Source organism: Oncorhynchus clarkii, chromosome 27, assembly GCF_045791955.1.
Source record: "Oncorhynchus clarkii lewisi isolate Uvic-CL-2024 chromosome 27, UVic_Ocla_1.0, whole genome shotgun sequence".
NCBI classification, from domain to species: domain Eukaryota; kingdom Metazoa; phylum Chordata; class Actinopteri; order Salmoniformes; family Salmonidae; genus Oncorhynchus; species Oncorhynchus clarkii.
In genome coordinates, this window is record NC_092173.1 from 30,618,124 (window position 1) to 30,636,453 (window position 18,330).

Here is an 18,330-nt window from a genome sequence, read left to right on the forward strand (position 1 = left end):
CTCCAACCGCCGTGAATCCCCATCGAAGAAGAACAAGACAACCAGATACATTGTGTCAGTAACAACAATTAAGGCTCACATACGAGTAGGGGATCTAGCTACCGTAGCTAGAGGAAACGAAACCCACCCGATTAGTCTTTGACAGGAACAGCAATGGTCAAGATCACTTTCCTGTCCGTCGCGGGTCAGAAAGTCGAGAAGGAGGAGAATGATGGCGAAAAGACCGAAATTCTCATAACCCATCCGATGGTAAGTTAGTGATGCCTTTTCGTTGTGGTTGCAACATGATATCGCTTTGTGTGCATTGCCCTTCGATAAAACAGAGCTAACTGGTGCTACCTCCAATAATTATTTAGTCGCGGTGGGTTCGTCAAGCGTCTGCGGGCCATTTTACTTGACATTTACCGGCACATTGAAGAACGCAGCAGGTGCTTTAGAACATTATTTGAGGTCAGAGCAGCCATTGCCATTTGGCAGGAAATAAAACGATGCTGTGCGGCTAACAAGCTATTTGTGGAAATGTCGGCACTTTGCCAAATAGCCGACTGAATGAACAAAGGGGCACTGCTAACATTACTATTGAACATAGTTAAGTGGATGTTCTTAGACAAATGAGCTTTATCAACATCAGTTATTTAGGCAAACGTTAGGCTATGAGAATTGACCGATAAATTATTAGCTGTAAGAACCTAAACCAAGGAGTATCAAGTTATTACTTTTGCTTTAAGCATAAACCTATAATGTTTGCTGTGGATTATGAATAATTATTTCTTGGCAAATGTGAATGGATTACAAGAAAAGCATGTTTACCAAACACAGGCAGCAGACAAAATGGCAGATGGAGGTTACTACTGCTTGCCATGCAAGTTCATATTTCATATTAGTGGTTCTAGGAAAGCTTCGCTCCCCAGCATGCTGCAGTTTCAAATCCAATCAAATATGCTTTGCTTTTAGTCAGCCACTTGCAGACAGTAATGAGCTACAACTAAAGCCTTATGTGTATTTTATCAAAGGTTAGAAGGATGCATCTAAACCAATTAGGGTGTATGTCTGCCTGTTTTTATCTCAAGGGGAAGTTGGCAGTTGCCTATTGGCCATTATCTTCTATAGCGTTTGTTGGAAATGTAGACAGACCATTGTCATGTTCTCAGTCCATGTAAGGCCCTCCTATCTCAATCAGTAGGAAAGGAGAACACTGGTAGCTATCTGCCTCTGGGGAGCACAGACACATGCATACATACATACATGCATACGCACAGACACCCACACACAGACAGTGAAAATGATGTGTAGTCTATCCCTTTGTCCTTGTTCATTTTATCTCCTAGTTTATCTTTCAACACAGGTTGTCATAACACCAAGGTTTTTGGTTTGATAGTCTGTGAGCTGTTTTCAGACGCAGGCAATAGCAATGTCAGGAGAATTTCACTCCAAGTACCAGCTAAGAATAACTTGCTTTTTTGTCTCCTACGCTCAGAGCTCATCCTCCAGGATAAATGTACCTATCCACCCACGTAGTTGCACATATACGGTAGAAAGCCAACCCGTGACACGCTGCCAACACACCGGTGGAGCGTGTGGCAGCGGCAGATGGGGTGAGAGACTGGGGGTGGCATTACTCTCCGTCTTAGAAGTGCCACATTACTAACCACTCTGTCATCCCTCTCTCTGCCACCCACGTTGCTGTTTCCCTGCTACAACATGCAGATTTATTCCACCTACCGTAACTATAGCTGCAGGTTTCAGGATTCACTTTTGTAGTCATCTTTCTATCTAAGAGCAGAACCATAATACTCCTAACCCAACCTGACTTAGTCTGCCCTGTCTTGATGTGACCATAGAATATCTGTGAAACACTAGCTGTGAGTATCCTTTTTACCTAGGAGGGGGGGGGGTGATAATTAAGTAAGTAAGCCTTGGGCAAGAAAGCTTTGTCTGAGTTTGTTCATAGCGTGAGGCAGCTTGATGTAGAAGTACACACCCTGGACAGGACACTAGCCTGGTGTGATGCGTGTGTATTCATGTATGTGACCCTGTGTGTCTCCCTGTCAGGAGGATGATGAGGAGCTGGTTCTGCCTCTGCGCTCCCAGAGGTCTCCTCTGAACGGCCTATGTTGCCTGACCTCTGGCCTGGTGGTCTTCATGTCTGGCCTGGTGTTGGCCTCCATCTATGTCTATCGCTACTACTTCATACCCCAGGTACCTAGCATCTACATACAGTGTCTCAGTACAGTGACAGTATGAGACAACACTCTGATGATACCACTTAGGACAATAGAGGATAGGCCTATCTTTTGATGTGGGATTTGTAAATGTGCTTCCTGGTGTAACTGCCTCTGATGTTGTTATGATCTACATTGGAGATTTTCCATTTGGTTATCAGCACGTTGGTCTTTCTATCCCAGTCGGGGATCATGAAACATTTAGTAATAGTAGAGACTGTGATAATGAAGATGATAGTTAGTGATAGCCTTGCTAACGGTTCCCCTGGGCCTTGACCTAGATCCCAGAGGAGAGTCTGTTCCACTGCAGGGTTCGTTATGAGGACTCAGTGTACGCCCCTCTGAGAGGCAGACAGGAGCTGGAGGAGAACGTGGGCATCTACCTGGAAGACAACTATGAGCAGATCAGCGTGCCTGTGCCCCATTTTGGAGGAAGTGACCCTGCTGACATCATCCACGACTTTCACAGGGTGAGGAGGACCGAGCACATGCACACGCAAACACACACCTCTCGTAGGATGGAGAGTCAATCAGCAAGTTTTTGGACATTATTTATTTGTTTTCTCTATGTCACCAGGGACTGACAGCCTACCATGACATCGCTTTGGACAAATGCTATGTCATCGAGCTCAATACCACCATCGTCATGCCCCCACGGAACCTCTGGGAACTGCTGGTCAATGTTAAGGTAACATAAGTCCTCTCTGTCTGTCTCTGTCTCTCTCTCTCTGTCTGTCTCTCTCGGTCTCTCTCTGTCTCTGTCTCTGCCTGTCTGTCTCTGCCTGTCTGAGGTACCATCTCTCATATTCCACAACCTATTATGTTCTCTCTTCCTTCTGTCCCTCAATTAAATTCATAGGGCTTTATTGGCATGGGAAACATATGTTCACATTGCCACAGTAAGTGAAATAGATGATAAACGTGAAATGAACAATAAAAAAGTAACAGTAAACATTACACTCACAAAAGATCCAAAGTCATAGATACATTTCAATTGTCATAGTTTATATACAGTGTTGTAACAATGTGCAAATAGTTAAAGTAGAAAAGGGAAAATAAATCAACATAAATATGGGTTGTATTTACAATGTTTGTTCTTCACTGGTTGCCCTTTTCTTGTGGCAACAGGTCACACATCTTGCTGTTGTAATGGCACACTGTGGAATCGATCAAAATTGGATTTGTTTTCAAATTCTTTGGATCTATGGTCATACATTTGGCAGGAGGTTAGGAAGTGCAGCTCAGTTTCCACCTCATTTTGTGGGCAGTGTGCACATAGCCTGTCTTCTCTTGAGAGCCAGGTCTGCCTACGGCGGCCTTTCTCAATAGCAAGGCTATGATCACTAAATCTGTACATAGTCAAAGCTTTCCTTAAGTTTGGGTCAGTCACAGTGGACAGGTTTTCTGCCACTGTATACTCTCTGTTTAGGGCCAAATAGCATTCTAGTTTGCTCTGTTTTTTTGCTAAATCTTTCCAATGTGTCAAGTAATTATATTTTTGTTTTCTCATGATTTGTTTGGGTCTAATTGTGCTGCTGTCCTGGGGCTCTGTGGGGTGTGCTGTGTTTGTGAATGGAGACCCAGGACCAGCTTGCTTAGGGGACTCTTCTCCAGGTCCATCTCTCTGTAGGTGATGGCTTTGTTATGGAAGGTTTGGGAATCGCTTCGTTTTAGGTGGTTGAAGAATATAACGTCTCTTTTCTGGATTTTGATCATTAGTGGGTATTGGCCTAATTCTGCTCTGCATGCATTATTTGGTGTTTTACATTGTAAACAGAGGATATTTTTGTAGAATTCTGCATGTGGAGTGTCAATTTGGTGTTTGTCCCATTTTGTGAATTCTTGGTTGGTGAGCGGATCCCAGACCTCACAACCATAAAGGGCAATGGGTTCTATAACTGAATCAAGTATTTATAGTCAGATCCTACTTGGTATGTCGAATTTTATGCTCCTTTTGAGGGCCCTTCTTGCCTTGTCTCTCAGATCGTTCACAGCTTTGTGGAAGTTACCTGTGGTGAGGTAGGTAGAGGTGTGTATAGTTTTTTTGTGTGCTCTATGGCAACAGTGTCTAGATGGAATTTGAATTTGTGGTCCTATGAACTGGACCTTTTTTGGAACACCATTTTTTGTCTTACTGAGATTTACTGTCAGGCCCAGGTCTGACAGAATCTGTGCAGAAGATCTAGTTGCTGCTGTAGGCCCTCCTGGGTTGGACAGAAGTACCAGATCATCAGCAAACAGTGAACATTTGACTTCAGATTCTAGTAGGGTGAGGTCGGGGGCTGCAGACTGTTCTAGTGGCCTCGCCAATTTGTTGATATACAGTGCCTTCGGAAAGTATTCAGACCCCTTGACTTTTTCAACATTTTGTTACAGCCTTATTCTAAAATGCCCCATAATGACAATGTGAAAAGTAGATTTTCTTTTGTTGTAAGGTCCCACAGTTGACAGTGCATGTCAGAGCAAAAACCAAGCCATGAGGTTGAAGGAATTGTCTGTAGTGCTCCGAGACAGGGTTGTGCCGAGGATCTGGGGAAGGGTACCAAAACATTTCTGCAGCATTGAAGGTCTCCAAGAACACAGTGGCCTCCATCATTCTTAATTAGAGGTTTGGAACCACCAAGACTCTTCCTAGAGCTGGCTGTCTGGCCAAACTGAACAATCCGGGGAGAAGGGCCTTGGTCAGGGAGGTGACCAAGAACCCGATGGTCACTCTGACAGAGCTCTGCAGTTCCTTTGTGGAGATGGTTGTCTTTCTGGAAGGTTCTCCCATCTCTGCAGCACTCCACAAATCAGGCCTTTATGGTAGTGGCCAGACGGAAGCCACTCTTCAGTAAAAGGCACATGACAGCCCGCTTGGAGTTTGCCAAAAGGCAACTAAAGGACTCCGACCATGAGAAACAAGATTCTGTGGTCGGATGAAACCAAGATTGACCTATTTGACCTGAATGCCGAGCGTCATGTCTAGAGGAAACCTGGCACCATCCCTATGGCATGATGGTGGTAGCAGGTTCACCTTCTAACAGGACAACAACCCTAAGCACACTGCCAAGACAAAGCAGAAGTGGCTTCGGCACAAGTCTCTGAATGTCCTTGATTGGCCCAGCCAGAGCCCAGACTTGAACCTGTTCGAACATTTCTGGAGTGCAGCGACACTATCCAACCTGACAGTGCTTGAGAGGATCTGCAGAGAAGAATGGGAGAAACTCATACCCAAGAAGACTTGATGCTTATGTAAATGTGATATTTCAGTTTTATTTTTTATAAATTAGCAAACATTTCTAAAAACCTGTTTGCTTTGTCATTATGGTGTATTGTGTGTAGAATGATGGCACTTTTTTCAAAGCAATTTTGAACAAGGCTGTAACAAAATGGGGAAAACATCAAGGGTTCGGAATACTTTCCGAAGGCACTGTATATATGTGACTCCCCACCTGGATTCGGTCTTATGTAGCAAAATGTGAAATGGTGTTTCCTACATTGCATAAAAGTAGAGACTCAGATCTACAAAATGGTATATCATAGACTGCATTTGAGGAACAATGGTAAAGTAATTCTGCTTTGAAAGTTGATCAACTTGTCAACTCACTTTTGAGAAAATGGCCTTTGAATGTTTTGGTATCTAGTGAAGAGCTCTTCTTTGTCTAAACCCATTCAGCATCGTTCACACCCTCTTTAGCTTTAGCCCCACCCATCTCGGAGCACACACTTGATGCTCTGGCCGATGATTTGTTTACCTCTGGATAACATGAAAACAGCCTAACCAGCTCTGCTGGCAACATTTTAATTATGCTTTTTTGCAGACGTTTACTGACACCGGCCATATTCAACGGGTGTTGTACACGCGTCACGTAACGTTAGCTAACGAGCCAGCCAGCTAGCTAATGATAGCTAGTTAAACGACAATGAACAAAGTGCCAACAATGCCACATTGATGGGAGCTAACCAACCAGGTGCAATCAAATCAAATCAAAATCAAATTTATTTATATAGCCCTTCGTACATCAGCTGATATCTCAAAGTGCTGTACAGAAACCCAGCCTAAAACCCCAAACAGCAAGCAATGCAGGTGTAGAAGCACGGTGGCTAGGAAAAACTCCCTAGACTGGCCAAAACCTAGGAAGAAACCTAGAGAGGAACCAGGCTATGAGGGGTGGCCAGTTCTCTTCTGGCTGTGTCGGGTGGAGATTATAACAGAACATGGCCAAGATGTTCAAATGTTCATAAATGACCAGCATGGTCCAATAATAATAAGGCAGAACAGTTGAAACTGGAGCAGCAGCACGGCCAGGTGGACTGGGGACAGCAAGGAGTCATCATGTCAGGTAGTCCTGAGGCATGGTCCTAGGGCTCAGGTCCTCCTCCGAGAGAGAGAGAATTAGAGAGCACACTTAAATTCACACAGGACACCGAATAGGACAGGAGAAGTACTCCAGATATAACAAACTGACCCTAGCCCTCCGACACATAAACTACTGCAGCATAAATACTGGAGGCTGAGACAGGAGGGGTCAGGAGACACTGTGGCCACATTCGAGGACACCCCCGGACAGGGCCAAACAGGAAGGATATAACCCCACCCACTTTGCCAAAGCACAGCCCCCACACCACTAGAGGGATATGCTAGCTAGCTAACATTAGGCTCTAACTTGGAAAGCAAACAGCTTTTTGGAAATTAATAATAATGTCTGCTAGTTAGCCAACCATCTAACATTAGCTTAAGACATATAACGTAAACTCGTACATCGCCTTGGTCCGTACAATTGCCCTTTTATTTTAGCGCCCCAAAAGCGTAATACTTCCAGATCAACTGTAATGTCAATACCATTGTAAAGCACAATTTCTCCCCTTTCCAACAGAATCAATTACATGACCTAAACGCTGCCCGTTTCTGCATAATTCAAGCAGACAATGAGCCCTGTCGGGTCTTTTTAAAAATGGCGGGTGGGGCAGCAAAACTAATGCGTGATAGTGAGAAGGAGAGATGTTGTGTGGGAAAATTGCTTTTTTTCACTCGATCTGTCCAACTTATCACCTTATCGCCTCTAAAATGTAAATATAACACTATAAAGAGTTTATATAATGTGTCATTACATACCTATTTGAAGGTTTGTGTCGAATTTGAATTGGGTTTTTGGGTGGTGCTAAAGTGATCTTAGAAGTTAACAGCGGATTTGAGAATGATGATCGCATGCAATGATGATGAAAAAAATGACTTCCTTGTTTTTAAAGGATGATAGAAGTGCTACACCTGGTGGAGAGAGATTGTAAGACAGAAATAGTTGCTTTATGCGTGCTGTACGTTACGACATGACACGTCACGATGTAACGGAGGGTCCGTTTTTTCAACTTTTCTCCAATACTATAGCTCCATTACCATGTCGATCAACGCTTGAGTAGAAACGTAGTTCACACCCCTGATTTTGACGTCAACACAGTCGCTACCGTCCCATTAGTTTTCTTTGTAGCCTCGTTTGAATGTTGCGGTTGCGCACATTTGTTTGAGATCACACACACAACGTTAGCTAACGACCCAGACAGCTGATGTTAGCTAGTTAAACAACAATGAACAAAGTGCCAACAATGCCACCGTGCTGGGAGCTAACCAACCAGGTACAATATTAGCTAGCTTTAACTAGAAAAGCACACGGCTCTGGGAAGGTCTATCTATACCTGTTGTATTCAACGCATGTGACACAAAAATTTGATTTGAAAAAAGATTGGAGTAGTGGTTTTTACATCTCCGTTTTGGATAGATAACTTTTCGTGTTGTTTGTTAAGTGTAACCACTACTGGGGAAGTTGGATCGGTCTATAGATTCTTCAGTTACATTTAGCTGATTTCTGACGTGCTGTTCCTTCTTTTCCCGTTGTGTATTTCTATATTGTTTTAGTGATTCACCATAGTGAAGGCGTAGGCTCAGGTTTTCTGTGTCTCAGTTTTTGGTTGGATAGGTTTCTGAATTTCATTCTTAGGTTTTTACATTGTTCATCAAATATTTGTCATTGTTGTTAATGTTCTTAGGCTGTCCTCTTGAAATTGTTAGATTTGAGAGGAAAGCTGAGGTCAAATATACTGTTTAGGTTTTCTACTGTTACGTTTACACCTTCACTATTACAGTGAAATGTTTGTCCAGGAAGTTATCTGTAAGTGATTGAATTAGTTGTTTTTTAGTAGGTTTCTATACCACTTTCATTCCATCTATAGCATTTCTTAATATTGTGCAGTTCCTTTGGCTTTGATGCCTCATGATTGAGTATTGCTCTGTTCAGTAGACTGTGATCTTGCTGTGATCTGGTAGAGGTGTCAGTGGGCTGACTGTGAATGCTCTGAGAGACTCTGGGTTGAGGTCAGTGATAAAGTAATTTACAGTACTACTGCCAAGGGATGAGCTATAGGTGTACCGACCATAGGAGTCTCCTTGAAGCCTACCATTGACTATGTACAGACCCAGCGTGTGACAGAGCTGACAGGAGTTGTGACCTGTTTTGTCATAGTTGTGTGTAGGGGGGCATATTTGGGAGGGAATGCTGTCACCTCCAGGTAGGTAGGTGTCTGTCCCCCTGTGTGTTGAGGGTGTCAGGTTCTTGTCCAGTTCTGTCATTTAGGTTACCACAGACTAGTACATGTCCCTGGGTCTGGAAATGGTTTATCTCCCCCTCTAGGATGGGCAAACATGTCTTCATTAAAGTATGGGGTATCTATTGGGGGGATATAGGTAGCACACACAAGGAAATGTTTCTCTGTTGAGATTAATTTCTAGCCAGATGTAAAATGTTCCTGTTTTTACTAATTTTACCGAGTCTCTTCCCTGTTTCACACTTGGTAGTTTGGTGGATGGGACTACCAACTCTCTGTAACCTAGGGGGCAACCAGTGGGTCCATTTCCTCTATACCATGTTTGTTGTAGGATGACGATATCTTTATTTCCAATTTCTTTGATGAAGTCTGGCTTCTTTCTCTCTCCTGTCCCTTCTCTTTTTCTCTTTCTGAATTCTAACCCTGTCTACCTCCCCCTCTCTGTCTTTTAGAAGGGGACGTACCTTCCCCAGACCTACATTATCCAGGAGGAGATGGTTGTGACGGGGAAGGTTCATAACATGCGCCAGCTGGGGCCCTTCATCTACCGCCTGTGTAACGGCAAGGACACATACCGCCTGAAGCGCCACGCCCGCAGACGTAGGTTGGGGAGAGGTGATGGGGAGGTTCAGAGCCTTGTATAGGGTTGTGGGAGTCACTCAGGATCTGAATGGTCCACCTACAGTGCCTTGCAAAAAAAATTCCTATTTTGTTGCATTACAAACTGTAATTTAAATGGATTTTTATTTGGATTTCATGTAATGGACATACACAAAATAGGCCAAATTGGTGAAGTGAAAAAAATAAAAAAAATACTTGTTTAAAAACATTCTAAAAAATAAAATAAAAAAAGTGGTGCGTACATATGTAAGATCCTAAATAAGCCCCTAAATAAGATCTGGTGCAACCAATTACCTTCAAAAGCCACATAATTAGTTAAAGTCCCCCTGTGTGCCATCTAAGTGTCACATGATCTCAGTATATATACACCTGTTCCAAACGGCCCCAGAGTCTGCAACACCGCTAAGCAAGGGGCACCACCAAGCAAGCGCCACCATGAAGACCAAGGAGCTCTCCAAACAGGTCAGGGACAAAGTTGTGGAGAAGTACAGATCAGGGTTGAGTTATAAAACAATATCAGACACTTTGAACATCCCACATAGCACCTTTTTAAATCCTTTATATAAAAAAATTAAGAATATGGCAACACAACAAACCTGCCAAGATGGCCGCCCACCAAATCTCACAGACCAGGCAAGGAGGGAATTAATCAGAGAGGCAACAAAGAGACAAAAGATAACCCTGATGGAGCTGCAAAGCTCCATGGTGGAGATTGGAGTATCTGTCCATAGGACCACTTTAAGCCATACACTCCACAGAGTTGGGCTTTAAGGAAGGGAAGAGTGGCCATAAAAAAAAAAGTAATTGCTTAAAGAAAAAAAGAAGCAACCATGTTTGGTGTTTGCCAAGAGGCATGTGGGAGACTCCCCAAACATATGGAAGAAGGATCTCTGGTCAGATGAGACTAAAATTGAGCTTTTTGACCATCAAGGAAAACACTATGTCTGGCACAAATCCAACACCTCATCACCCTGAGAACACCATGCTGTGGGGATGTTTTTCATCGGCAGGGACTGGGAAACTGGCCAGAATTGAAGGAATGATGGATGGCGCTAAATACACAGAAATTCTTGAGGGAAACCTGTTTTCACTTTTCCAGAGATTTGAGGCTGGGTCGGCGGTTCACCCTCCAGCAGGACAATGACCCGAAGCATACTGCTAAAGCAACACTCGAGTGGTTTAAGGGGAAACATTTAAATGTATTGGAATGGCCTAGTCAAAGCCCAGACTTCAATCCAATTGAGTCTGTGATATGACTTGGATTGCTGTACACCAACTTGAAGGAGATAGAGCAGTTTTGCCTTGAAGAATGGGCAGAAATTCTAGTGGCTAGATGTGCCAAGCGTATAGAGACACCCCAAGAGACTTGCAGCTGTAATTGCTGCAAAAGGTGGCTCTACAAAGTATTGACTTGGTTGGTGAATAGTAGAGGGCGACCGATTTTATGATTTTTCAACACCGATACCGATTATTGGTGGACCAAAAAAAGCAGATGTCGATTTTTTTCTGGTAATGGTAATAATGACAATTACTACAATACTGAATGAACTTATTTTAACTTAATATAATACATCAATAAAATCTATTTAGCCACAAATAAATAATGAAACATGTTCAATTTGGTTTAAATAATGCAAAAACAAAGTGTTGGAGAAGAAAGTAAAAGTGCAATATAAGAAAGCTAACGTAATGTTCTGAGCAAGGAACTTAAACAACATATGAAAGCTGGTGGTTCCTTTTTAACATGAGTTTTCAATATTCCCAGGTAAGAAGTTTTAGGTTGTAATTTTAGGAATTATAGGACTATTTCTCTCTCTACCATTTGTATTTCATATGCAGTACCTTTGTGACTATTGTATGTTCTTATAGGCACTTTAGTATTGCCAGTGTAACAGTATAGCTTCCGTCCCTCTCCTCGCCCCTACCTGGGCTCGAACCAGGAACACATCGACAACAGCCACCCTCGAAGCAGCGTTACCCATTCAGAGCAAGGGGAATAACTACTCCAAGTCTCAGAGCGAGTGACATATGCAACGCTATTAGCGCTCACCCCGCTAACTAGCTAGCCATTTCACATCGGTTACACCAGCCTAATCTTGGGAGTTGATGGGCTTGAAGTCATAAACAGCGCAATGCTTGAAGCACAGCAAAGAGCTGCTGGCAAAACGCACAAAAGTGCTGTTTGAATGAATGCTTATGAGCCTGCTGGTGCCTACCATCGCTCAGTCAGACTGCTCTATCAAATCAGACTTAATTATAACATAATAACACACAGAAATACGAGCCTTAGGTCATTAATATGGTCGAATCCGGAAACTATCATCTCGAAAACAAGACGTTTATTCTTTCAGTGAAATATGGAACCTTTCCTTATTTTATCTAACGGGTGGCATCCATAAGTCTAAATATCGCTGTTACATTGCACAACCTTCAATGTTATGTCATAATAATGTAAAATTCTGGCAAATTAGGCTGCCCAAACTGTTGCATATACACTGACTCTGCGTGCAAGGAACTCAAGAGAAGTGACACAATTTCACCTGGTTAATATTGCCTGCTAACCTGGATTTCTTTTAGCTAAATATGCAGGTTTAAAAATATATACTTCTGTGTATTGATTTTAAGAAAGGCATTGATGTTTATGGTTAGGTACACGTTGGAGCAAGGACAGTCCTTTTTCGCGAATACGCACCGCATCGATTATATGCAACGCAGGACACGCTAGATAAACTAGTAATATCATCAACCGTGTGTAGTTAACTAGTGATTATGATTGATTGTTTTTTATAAGTTTAATGCTAGCTAGCAACTTACCTTGGCTTACTGCATTCGCGTAACAGGCAGGCTCCTCGTGGAGTGCAATGAGAGGCAGGTGGTTAGAGCATTGGACTAGTTAACTGTAAGGTTGCAAGATTGAATCCCCGAGCTAACAAGGTAAAAAATCTGTGGGTCTGCCCCTGAACAAGGCAGTTAACCCACCGTTCCTAGGCCGTCATTGAAAATAAGAATTTGTTCTTAACTGACTTGCCTAGTTAAATAAAGGTTAAAAAAAGGTGTCAAAAAACTTGAAATCTGCCCTATTTAATCGGCCATATTTAATCGGCCATTCCGATTAATCGGTTGACCTTTAGTGAATACACGCTCATGTTTACATGTTTTTTTTGTGTTATTTCTTGTTTCACAATAAAAAAAAAATGTGCGTCTTCAAAGTGGTAGGCATGTTGTGTAAATCAAATGATACAAACCCCCCAAAAATACATTTTAATTCCAGGTTAAGTCAACAAAATAGGAAAAATGCCAAAGGGGTGAATACTTTCGCAAGCCACTGTATTCTCTTGTCTAATAAAAGTCTTTCACTGTCTGACGTGTAGGCATCAACAAACGGGAAGCGGCGAACTGCCATCGCATCCGCCACTTTGAGAACACGTTTGTGGTTGAGACGGTCATCTGTGATGGAGCATAAACTGTCATGAACGTCGGGCACGACACCCTAAGGCACAGCCACCTCTCTAGCCACTGTAGCGCATCCCTGTGTAGATATTTTGAATTACGTTTCAGCTGCACTTTAACTATGGTTTTGTTCCTTTGTTGATACGTTTTACTGTCTCTTTAAAATAAAAAAAACACTGTTCATTTTTGTAATTGTCAGTAGTGATGTTTTCCTTGTGTTTCCTGGCTGCAATAATACATGTTTTTCTCTGTGATTTACCTTGGATTAAATAGTTTCATGTAGCAGAACCCCTAAGCCTATTATGATGGGGGGGTCGATTTAAGAGAACTGTGTGACGCCTCGGTTGTCTGGGAAGACAACCATTTCCATGTGTTGTCAATGTGAGTGTAATTGATTTCCCTGTTCTTGAAATTACTGCTCGTCCCTGTTAGTTTTGTCATAGGACCCTGTGCTAAGGCAAGAGATCCTGTTCCTCAGCAAACACCCTACCGAATGTTGTGCAGCATCGCTTTCTCGATCTTTGTCTCAGTGTTTCTGTCACTGCACCCCTCTTGCTTCTCTCTGTCACCTGGTCTGTCTTCTTCTTTAGCTCAGTCACCCTACCAGACTAAAGTTTTTTTTAAATGTGAATGTCAGTTTAAGGACCAGTGTCCCTACAAAGTGAGGTAGACAAATTAGCCATTATTAGTCTTTGCATGTTTGCACCTGCATTGTAAGTAAAGTCTAGAATCATGTACATGACATGAAATACTTGCTCTTTACTTACTGTGTGCAGTTATATGTAATATTATACCAGATTATTTCTAGCCAAGCTACCCTTGCCCCTGTGAAAACATAAAAGAAAGTTGCTCCCCCTTTTTCCATATGAAAGCATCAAAGAAAGTTGCTTCCTCCATTTTAATGCCCCTCTTATCACCTCTTCATTATTTGGTCTTTCTTTCTGGGGAGGTTGAGCCTCTCCCACTTCATTTGCACTCTTTATCAATGCTTCTGTGAGTCATTCTCGTAGAATTCTGTCTTGATTTTCCCTCCTGCATGTGTGTTTTCTCTGTAAGGAAAAACTGCGCTGTTAGAATCTTTTTATAAGAGCATGTTTAAAGCCTTGGTCCAGAGTCAGAGACTGGACTAAAGTATTGACTGCTGTAAGGGAGCTTATATCTGTTCATCTATACCTTAGACTGGTCTGTATATTTTGTCTGCGGGTGAAGTCTTATCTGTGAATAAAGTAGTTAAACACCCGGGGGCTTCTGTCCTTTGTTCTTTCTAAATAAATGATAATTGTTACTATATTGTGGGCATCATTGGGACATTTCGCTGTCCTGGTTCTCTTTGGTTCTGTGTATGTGCCACCAGCCTTGTTTCATTGTCTGGAGGTAACGGATCATATCCTTAAGTGTCAGTGGGTGAACATGTGAAACCAGACTGTCCTACAGTATGTAGGTTTAAGTGGACAGCTGTGGTATGATATGAGGTGTCTTTTAGTAATGTGAAGTGTAAACAAATCTCATGCACTGACCTGTTTGGGCATAGTGGGAAAGTATGTTATTTTCAGACAGTTAATTGAGCTGTGTGACCTAGTTTTTATACATGGAAAAAGAGGACATGAGGAAAAGGAGATCTTAGTAGGTCCCAGCTAACTTCTACATGTCACTCCCTTTAGGGCAGCACAAGATGTAGAGCCTTTTAGACCACATATTTCACATAGCCTATATCCAGTCAACATACATTGCTTGATTAGAGTTTTCTTAGGCCCAAAGGCATTGGCTTTTTGTAGATACCATGTCGATTCCCCTTTTCTGATGGTTGAGGGATAAGCGTTGTAAAGGAGTGACCCCACCTGTTGGAAGACAATGGCTCAAAGGATGAATTTGTTTGCATGCCATCTTTACACTGGCTTTCCTGTACTAAACTCCATAGTGACTCCTTATTTATAGTCTGTCTGTCATATAGCGTGGACACAGATGCCCCTCCATGTGGCAGGGCTCTGAGCTGTTGGATGGTTGCTGCTGCCTGCCTGGCTCCTCAGCCAGGATCCTCATGAATTATCAACAAATTCACATGACTGATGTTTGAACCACTCAACAGTGGGAAATGTTGGGCACCCGGCCCTACATGTGGATGAAAGCAGAATTGAAAGCCTTAGTTATTGTCAGTACTTTTGGAAAAGGGACTGTAGTCAATGAACAAAACCTACATTCAGTAAATATCAATGACTTCAGTCTTATTAACGATCAAAATCACAAAGATCCGGGTTGTAAAGTGTTTATTAAATAAAACTATTATATGAGCATATCTTAAAAGTACAGATGGGTGCAATTCAACTTACAGAAGAAGAGATGAACTGTTACAAAACAAGAAAATAAATGCCATTTGGCAAAATAGAATTGAACATTTAACTATAAATTGTGGAATATTTAGGAACACATGTTGACGCAGTTACCTCAAACTATCTTCACCGGTAGTCGTTTCTCACTGTGTCCTCCCTAATCTACTTTCATGTGATCTGGCCAGTGAAACCTCTATGTCAGAACGCTCTTTCGTCTTCCAGAAAGCATCTAAAGAGAAGTAGTACAACAGTGGATCTAGACAACAGTTGATGCTGGCCAGACAGAACATGGGCATGATAGCCTGCTTGATTTTGAGAATCAGCACTATGGAGGAGGGCAGGAAGAAGACAATAAACATCAGAAGGTTGATGGTGAATATCAGCATGACATTCATCTTATTGTTGACCATGGCAGCATCGCTGAGGTGCCTGTGTAGCGTCCAGGACACCATGGTGGTGGAGACCACGTTGACCCCCAGCATGGCGAACACCAGCCCAAACTGCACGTAACCAGCTATCTGCACATTCAAGGCACATTCTTGAGTAAACTCAAAACATTTGTCAGTGACATTACAGCTCTTCATCTGACTGATGAAGTAGAGGGCCTCTGGGATGTTGACTGCCACGATCAGGACCCAGATGAAGACACAGGCCTTCCAGGCATTGGTGGTGGTGCGGATGTGGCGGGTTCTTAGAGGGTAGACCACAGCCAGCAGCCTGTCCAGGCCAATGAATGTGATGAAGACGGCGCTGGAGCGGATGTTGTTGCGGAACAGCATGGTGGTGGCCGTGCAGGCCTGGATGCCCAGGGGCCAGGTGCCTGTGGTGTAGAAGTAGACCCGGGTGGGCAGGGAGAGCACCAGCAGCAGGTCTGACAGAGCCAGGTGGCTCATGAAGACCGCGCTGGAGGATTTGAGGCCGTGGCGGCGTAGCAGAATCCACAGTGACACAGCGTTGAGCGGCAGGCCCAGCACCATCACACAGCCGTACACCGCGGCAGAGACTGTATACACTGCACTCACACAACTCAGCTCCGGAGCGCTGTCCTCTAAGGTATCGTTGGTGTTGTTCATGGTGCTGTAATGTATCTCTGCTCCTTTTAAGACAGACGCAGCTGTGTGTGTCTGTGCGTGTGAACTGAAAAGAGACAGAAACCACGACAAACCAGCAACTCAGTGCTCTGGTTTCCACTTCCTAGCAGAGCGGTCTGTATGAAGGTTGAGCTGTCCTTAACTCTGTTTTTGAAATAACAGTGTTGAAATAGGTGTTGAAACAGGAAGTGAGGGTACTTTTTTCCTTCTCAGCAAGGGCCTCCCATTCTATCTGCTAATCTGTTTGAAGACTCTTGATAACATGAATCCTTTCTGAGTAACAAGTTCAAATGAGTCACCCAGTAAAATACTACTTGAGTAAAAGTCTAAAAGTAGTTGGTTTTAAATATACCTAAGTATGAAAAGTACATGTAATTGCTCAAATATACTTAAGTATCAAAAGTACAAGTAAAAGTGTAAATCATTTAATTCCTTATATTAAGAAAACCAGACGGCAGCATTTTCTTGTGTTTTCAATTTACGGATTTCCAGAGGCACTCAACACTCAGACATAATTTAGAAACGAAACATTTGTGTTTGTGAGTCCACCAGATCATAGGCAGTAGGACTGACCAAGGATGTTCTCTTGATAAGTGAGTGAATTGGACCATTTTCCTGTCCTGCTAAGCATTGTAAATGTAACGAGTACTTTTGGGTGTCAGGGAAAATTTATGGAGTAAGAAGTACATTATTTTCTTTAGGAATGTAGTGAAGTAAAAGTAGTCAAAGATATAAATAGTATAGTAAAGTACAGAGACCCCAAAAAACTACTTACTGTAAGTAGTACTTTAAAGTAATTTTACTGACGTACTTTACACCACTGCTAGATTGAGAGAGGGTGGATTACATCTGAGCAGTCCATATCTGAACAATGTATAATTATGTATATGCTTCAATTCAGTATGAATAAATTACAAGACTCATTGTTGTAAATCCCATGCCTTTTGTTGATCAGATTAGTTAAGAGTTAGATATGCCCTCTGAAATATTCTGTGGAACCTCTATGGATCTCAGCCTCCTAAAGGGCAATACTTGAATGAGGTCACAGGTGTGATGAGTGAGAATACAACGGAACATTAACTTGAAGGTTGGATGATTGATTTGAAAATGTGTTGGCCAGTGTTGGGTTCTGAGAATATGAAATATACTTATTCATGTCACTGATGGAGTGCTGAGGTTTAGAGGGTCTACACCAGAAGTTAATGGTTATAGGAGGAAGGTATATACAGTCATGGCCAAAAGTTTTGAGAATGACACAAATATTAAATGCCACAAAGTTTGCTGCTTCAGTGTCTTTAGATATTTTTGTCAGATGATACTATGGAATACTACTTATAATTCCAAGCATTTCATAAGTGTTAAAGGCTTTTATTGACAATTACACTAAGTTGATGCAAAGAGTCAATATTTGCAGTGTTGACCCTTCTTTTTCAAGACCTCTGTAATCCACCCTGGCATTCTGTCAATTAACTTCTGGGCCACATCCTGACTGATGGCAGCCCATTCTTGCATAATCAATGCTTGGAGTTTGTCAGAATTTGTGGGGTTTTGTTTATCCACCCGCCTCTTGACGATTGACCACAAGTTCTCAATGGGATTAAGGTCTGGGGGGTTTCCTGGCCATGGACCCAAAATATTGATGTTTTGTTCCCCGAGCCACTTAGTTATCACTTTTGCCTTATGGCAAGGTCCTCCATCATGCTGGAAAATGCATTGTTCATCACCAAACTGTTCCTGGATGGTTGGGAGAAGTTGCTCTTGGAGGATGTGTTGGTACCATTCTTTATTCATGGCTGTGTTCTTAGGCAAAATTGTGAGTGAGCCCACTCCCTTGGCTGAGAAGCAACCACACATGGATGGTCTCAGGATGCTTTACTGTTGGCATGACACAGGGCTGATGGTAGCGCTCACCTTGTCTTCTCCGGACAAGCTTTTTTCCAGATGCCCCAAACAATCGGAAAGGGGATTCATCAGAGAAAATGACTTTACCCCAGTCCTCAGCAGTCCAATCCCTGTACCTTTTGCAGAATATCAGTCTGT

The 18,330-nt window shown here is 42.6% G+C and overlaps 2 protein-coding genes across 2 annotated transcripts; one reads left to right on the forward strand and one right to left on the reverse strand.

Moving 5' to 3' along the window:
* On the forward strand, window positions 1-14,111 carry LOC139385669 (integral membrane protein 2C-like). Its single transcript, XM_071130923.1, has 6 exons — window positions 1-249; window positions 2,053-2,199; window positions 2,504-2,692; window positions 2,800-2,910; window positions 9,254-9,401; window positions 12,794-14,111. Exons 1-6 carry the CDS (start codon window positions 154-156, stop codon window positions 12,883-12,885), a joined length of 783 nt encoding a protein of 260 aa, XP_070987024.1. The 5' UTR covers window positions 1-153; the 3' UTR covers window positions 12,886-14,111.
* Window positions 14,112-15,269: 1,158 nt separating this feature from the next.
* On the reverse strand, window positions 15,270-16,312 carry LOC139386248 (lysophosphatidic acid receptor 5b). Its single transcript, XM_071131741.1, has one exon. The coding sequence runs from the start codon at window positions 16,270-16,272 to the stop codon at window positions 15,343-15,345; it is 930 nt and encodes a 309-aa protein (XP_070987842.1). The 5' UTR covers window positions 16,273-16,312; the 3' UTR covers window positions 15,270-15,342.
* Between the last annotated feature and the right edge of the window lie 2,018 nt (window positions 16,313-18,330).

Excerpts from the sequence above, each read along its gene's own strand:
- LOC139385669 (XM_071130923.1), top strand. The coding sequence starts at position 154 with ATGGTCAAGATCACTTTCCTGTCCGTCGCGGGTCAGAAAGTCGAGAAG. Across the intron at positions 2,200-2,503 it reads GCTACTACTTCATACCCCAG|ATCCCAGAGGAGAGTCTGTT; the intron begins GTACCTAGCATC and ends GCCTTGACCTAG. Across the intron at positions 9,402-12,793 it reads GAAGCGCCACGCCCGCAGAC|GCATCAACAAACGGGAAGCG; the intron begins GTAGGTTGGGGA and ends TCTGACGTGTAG.
- LOC139386248 (XM_071131741.1), bottom strand. The coding sequence starts at position 16,272 with ATGAACAACACCAACGATACCTTAGAGGACAGCGCTCCGGAGCTGAGT.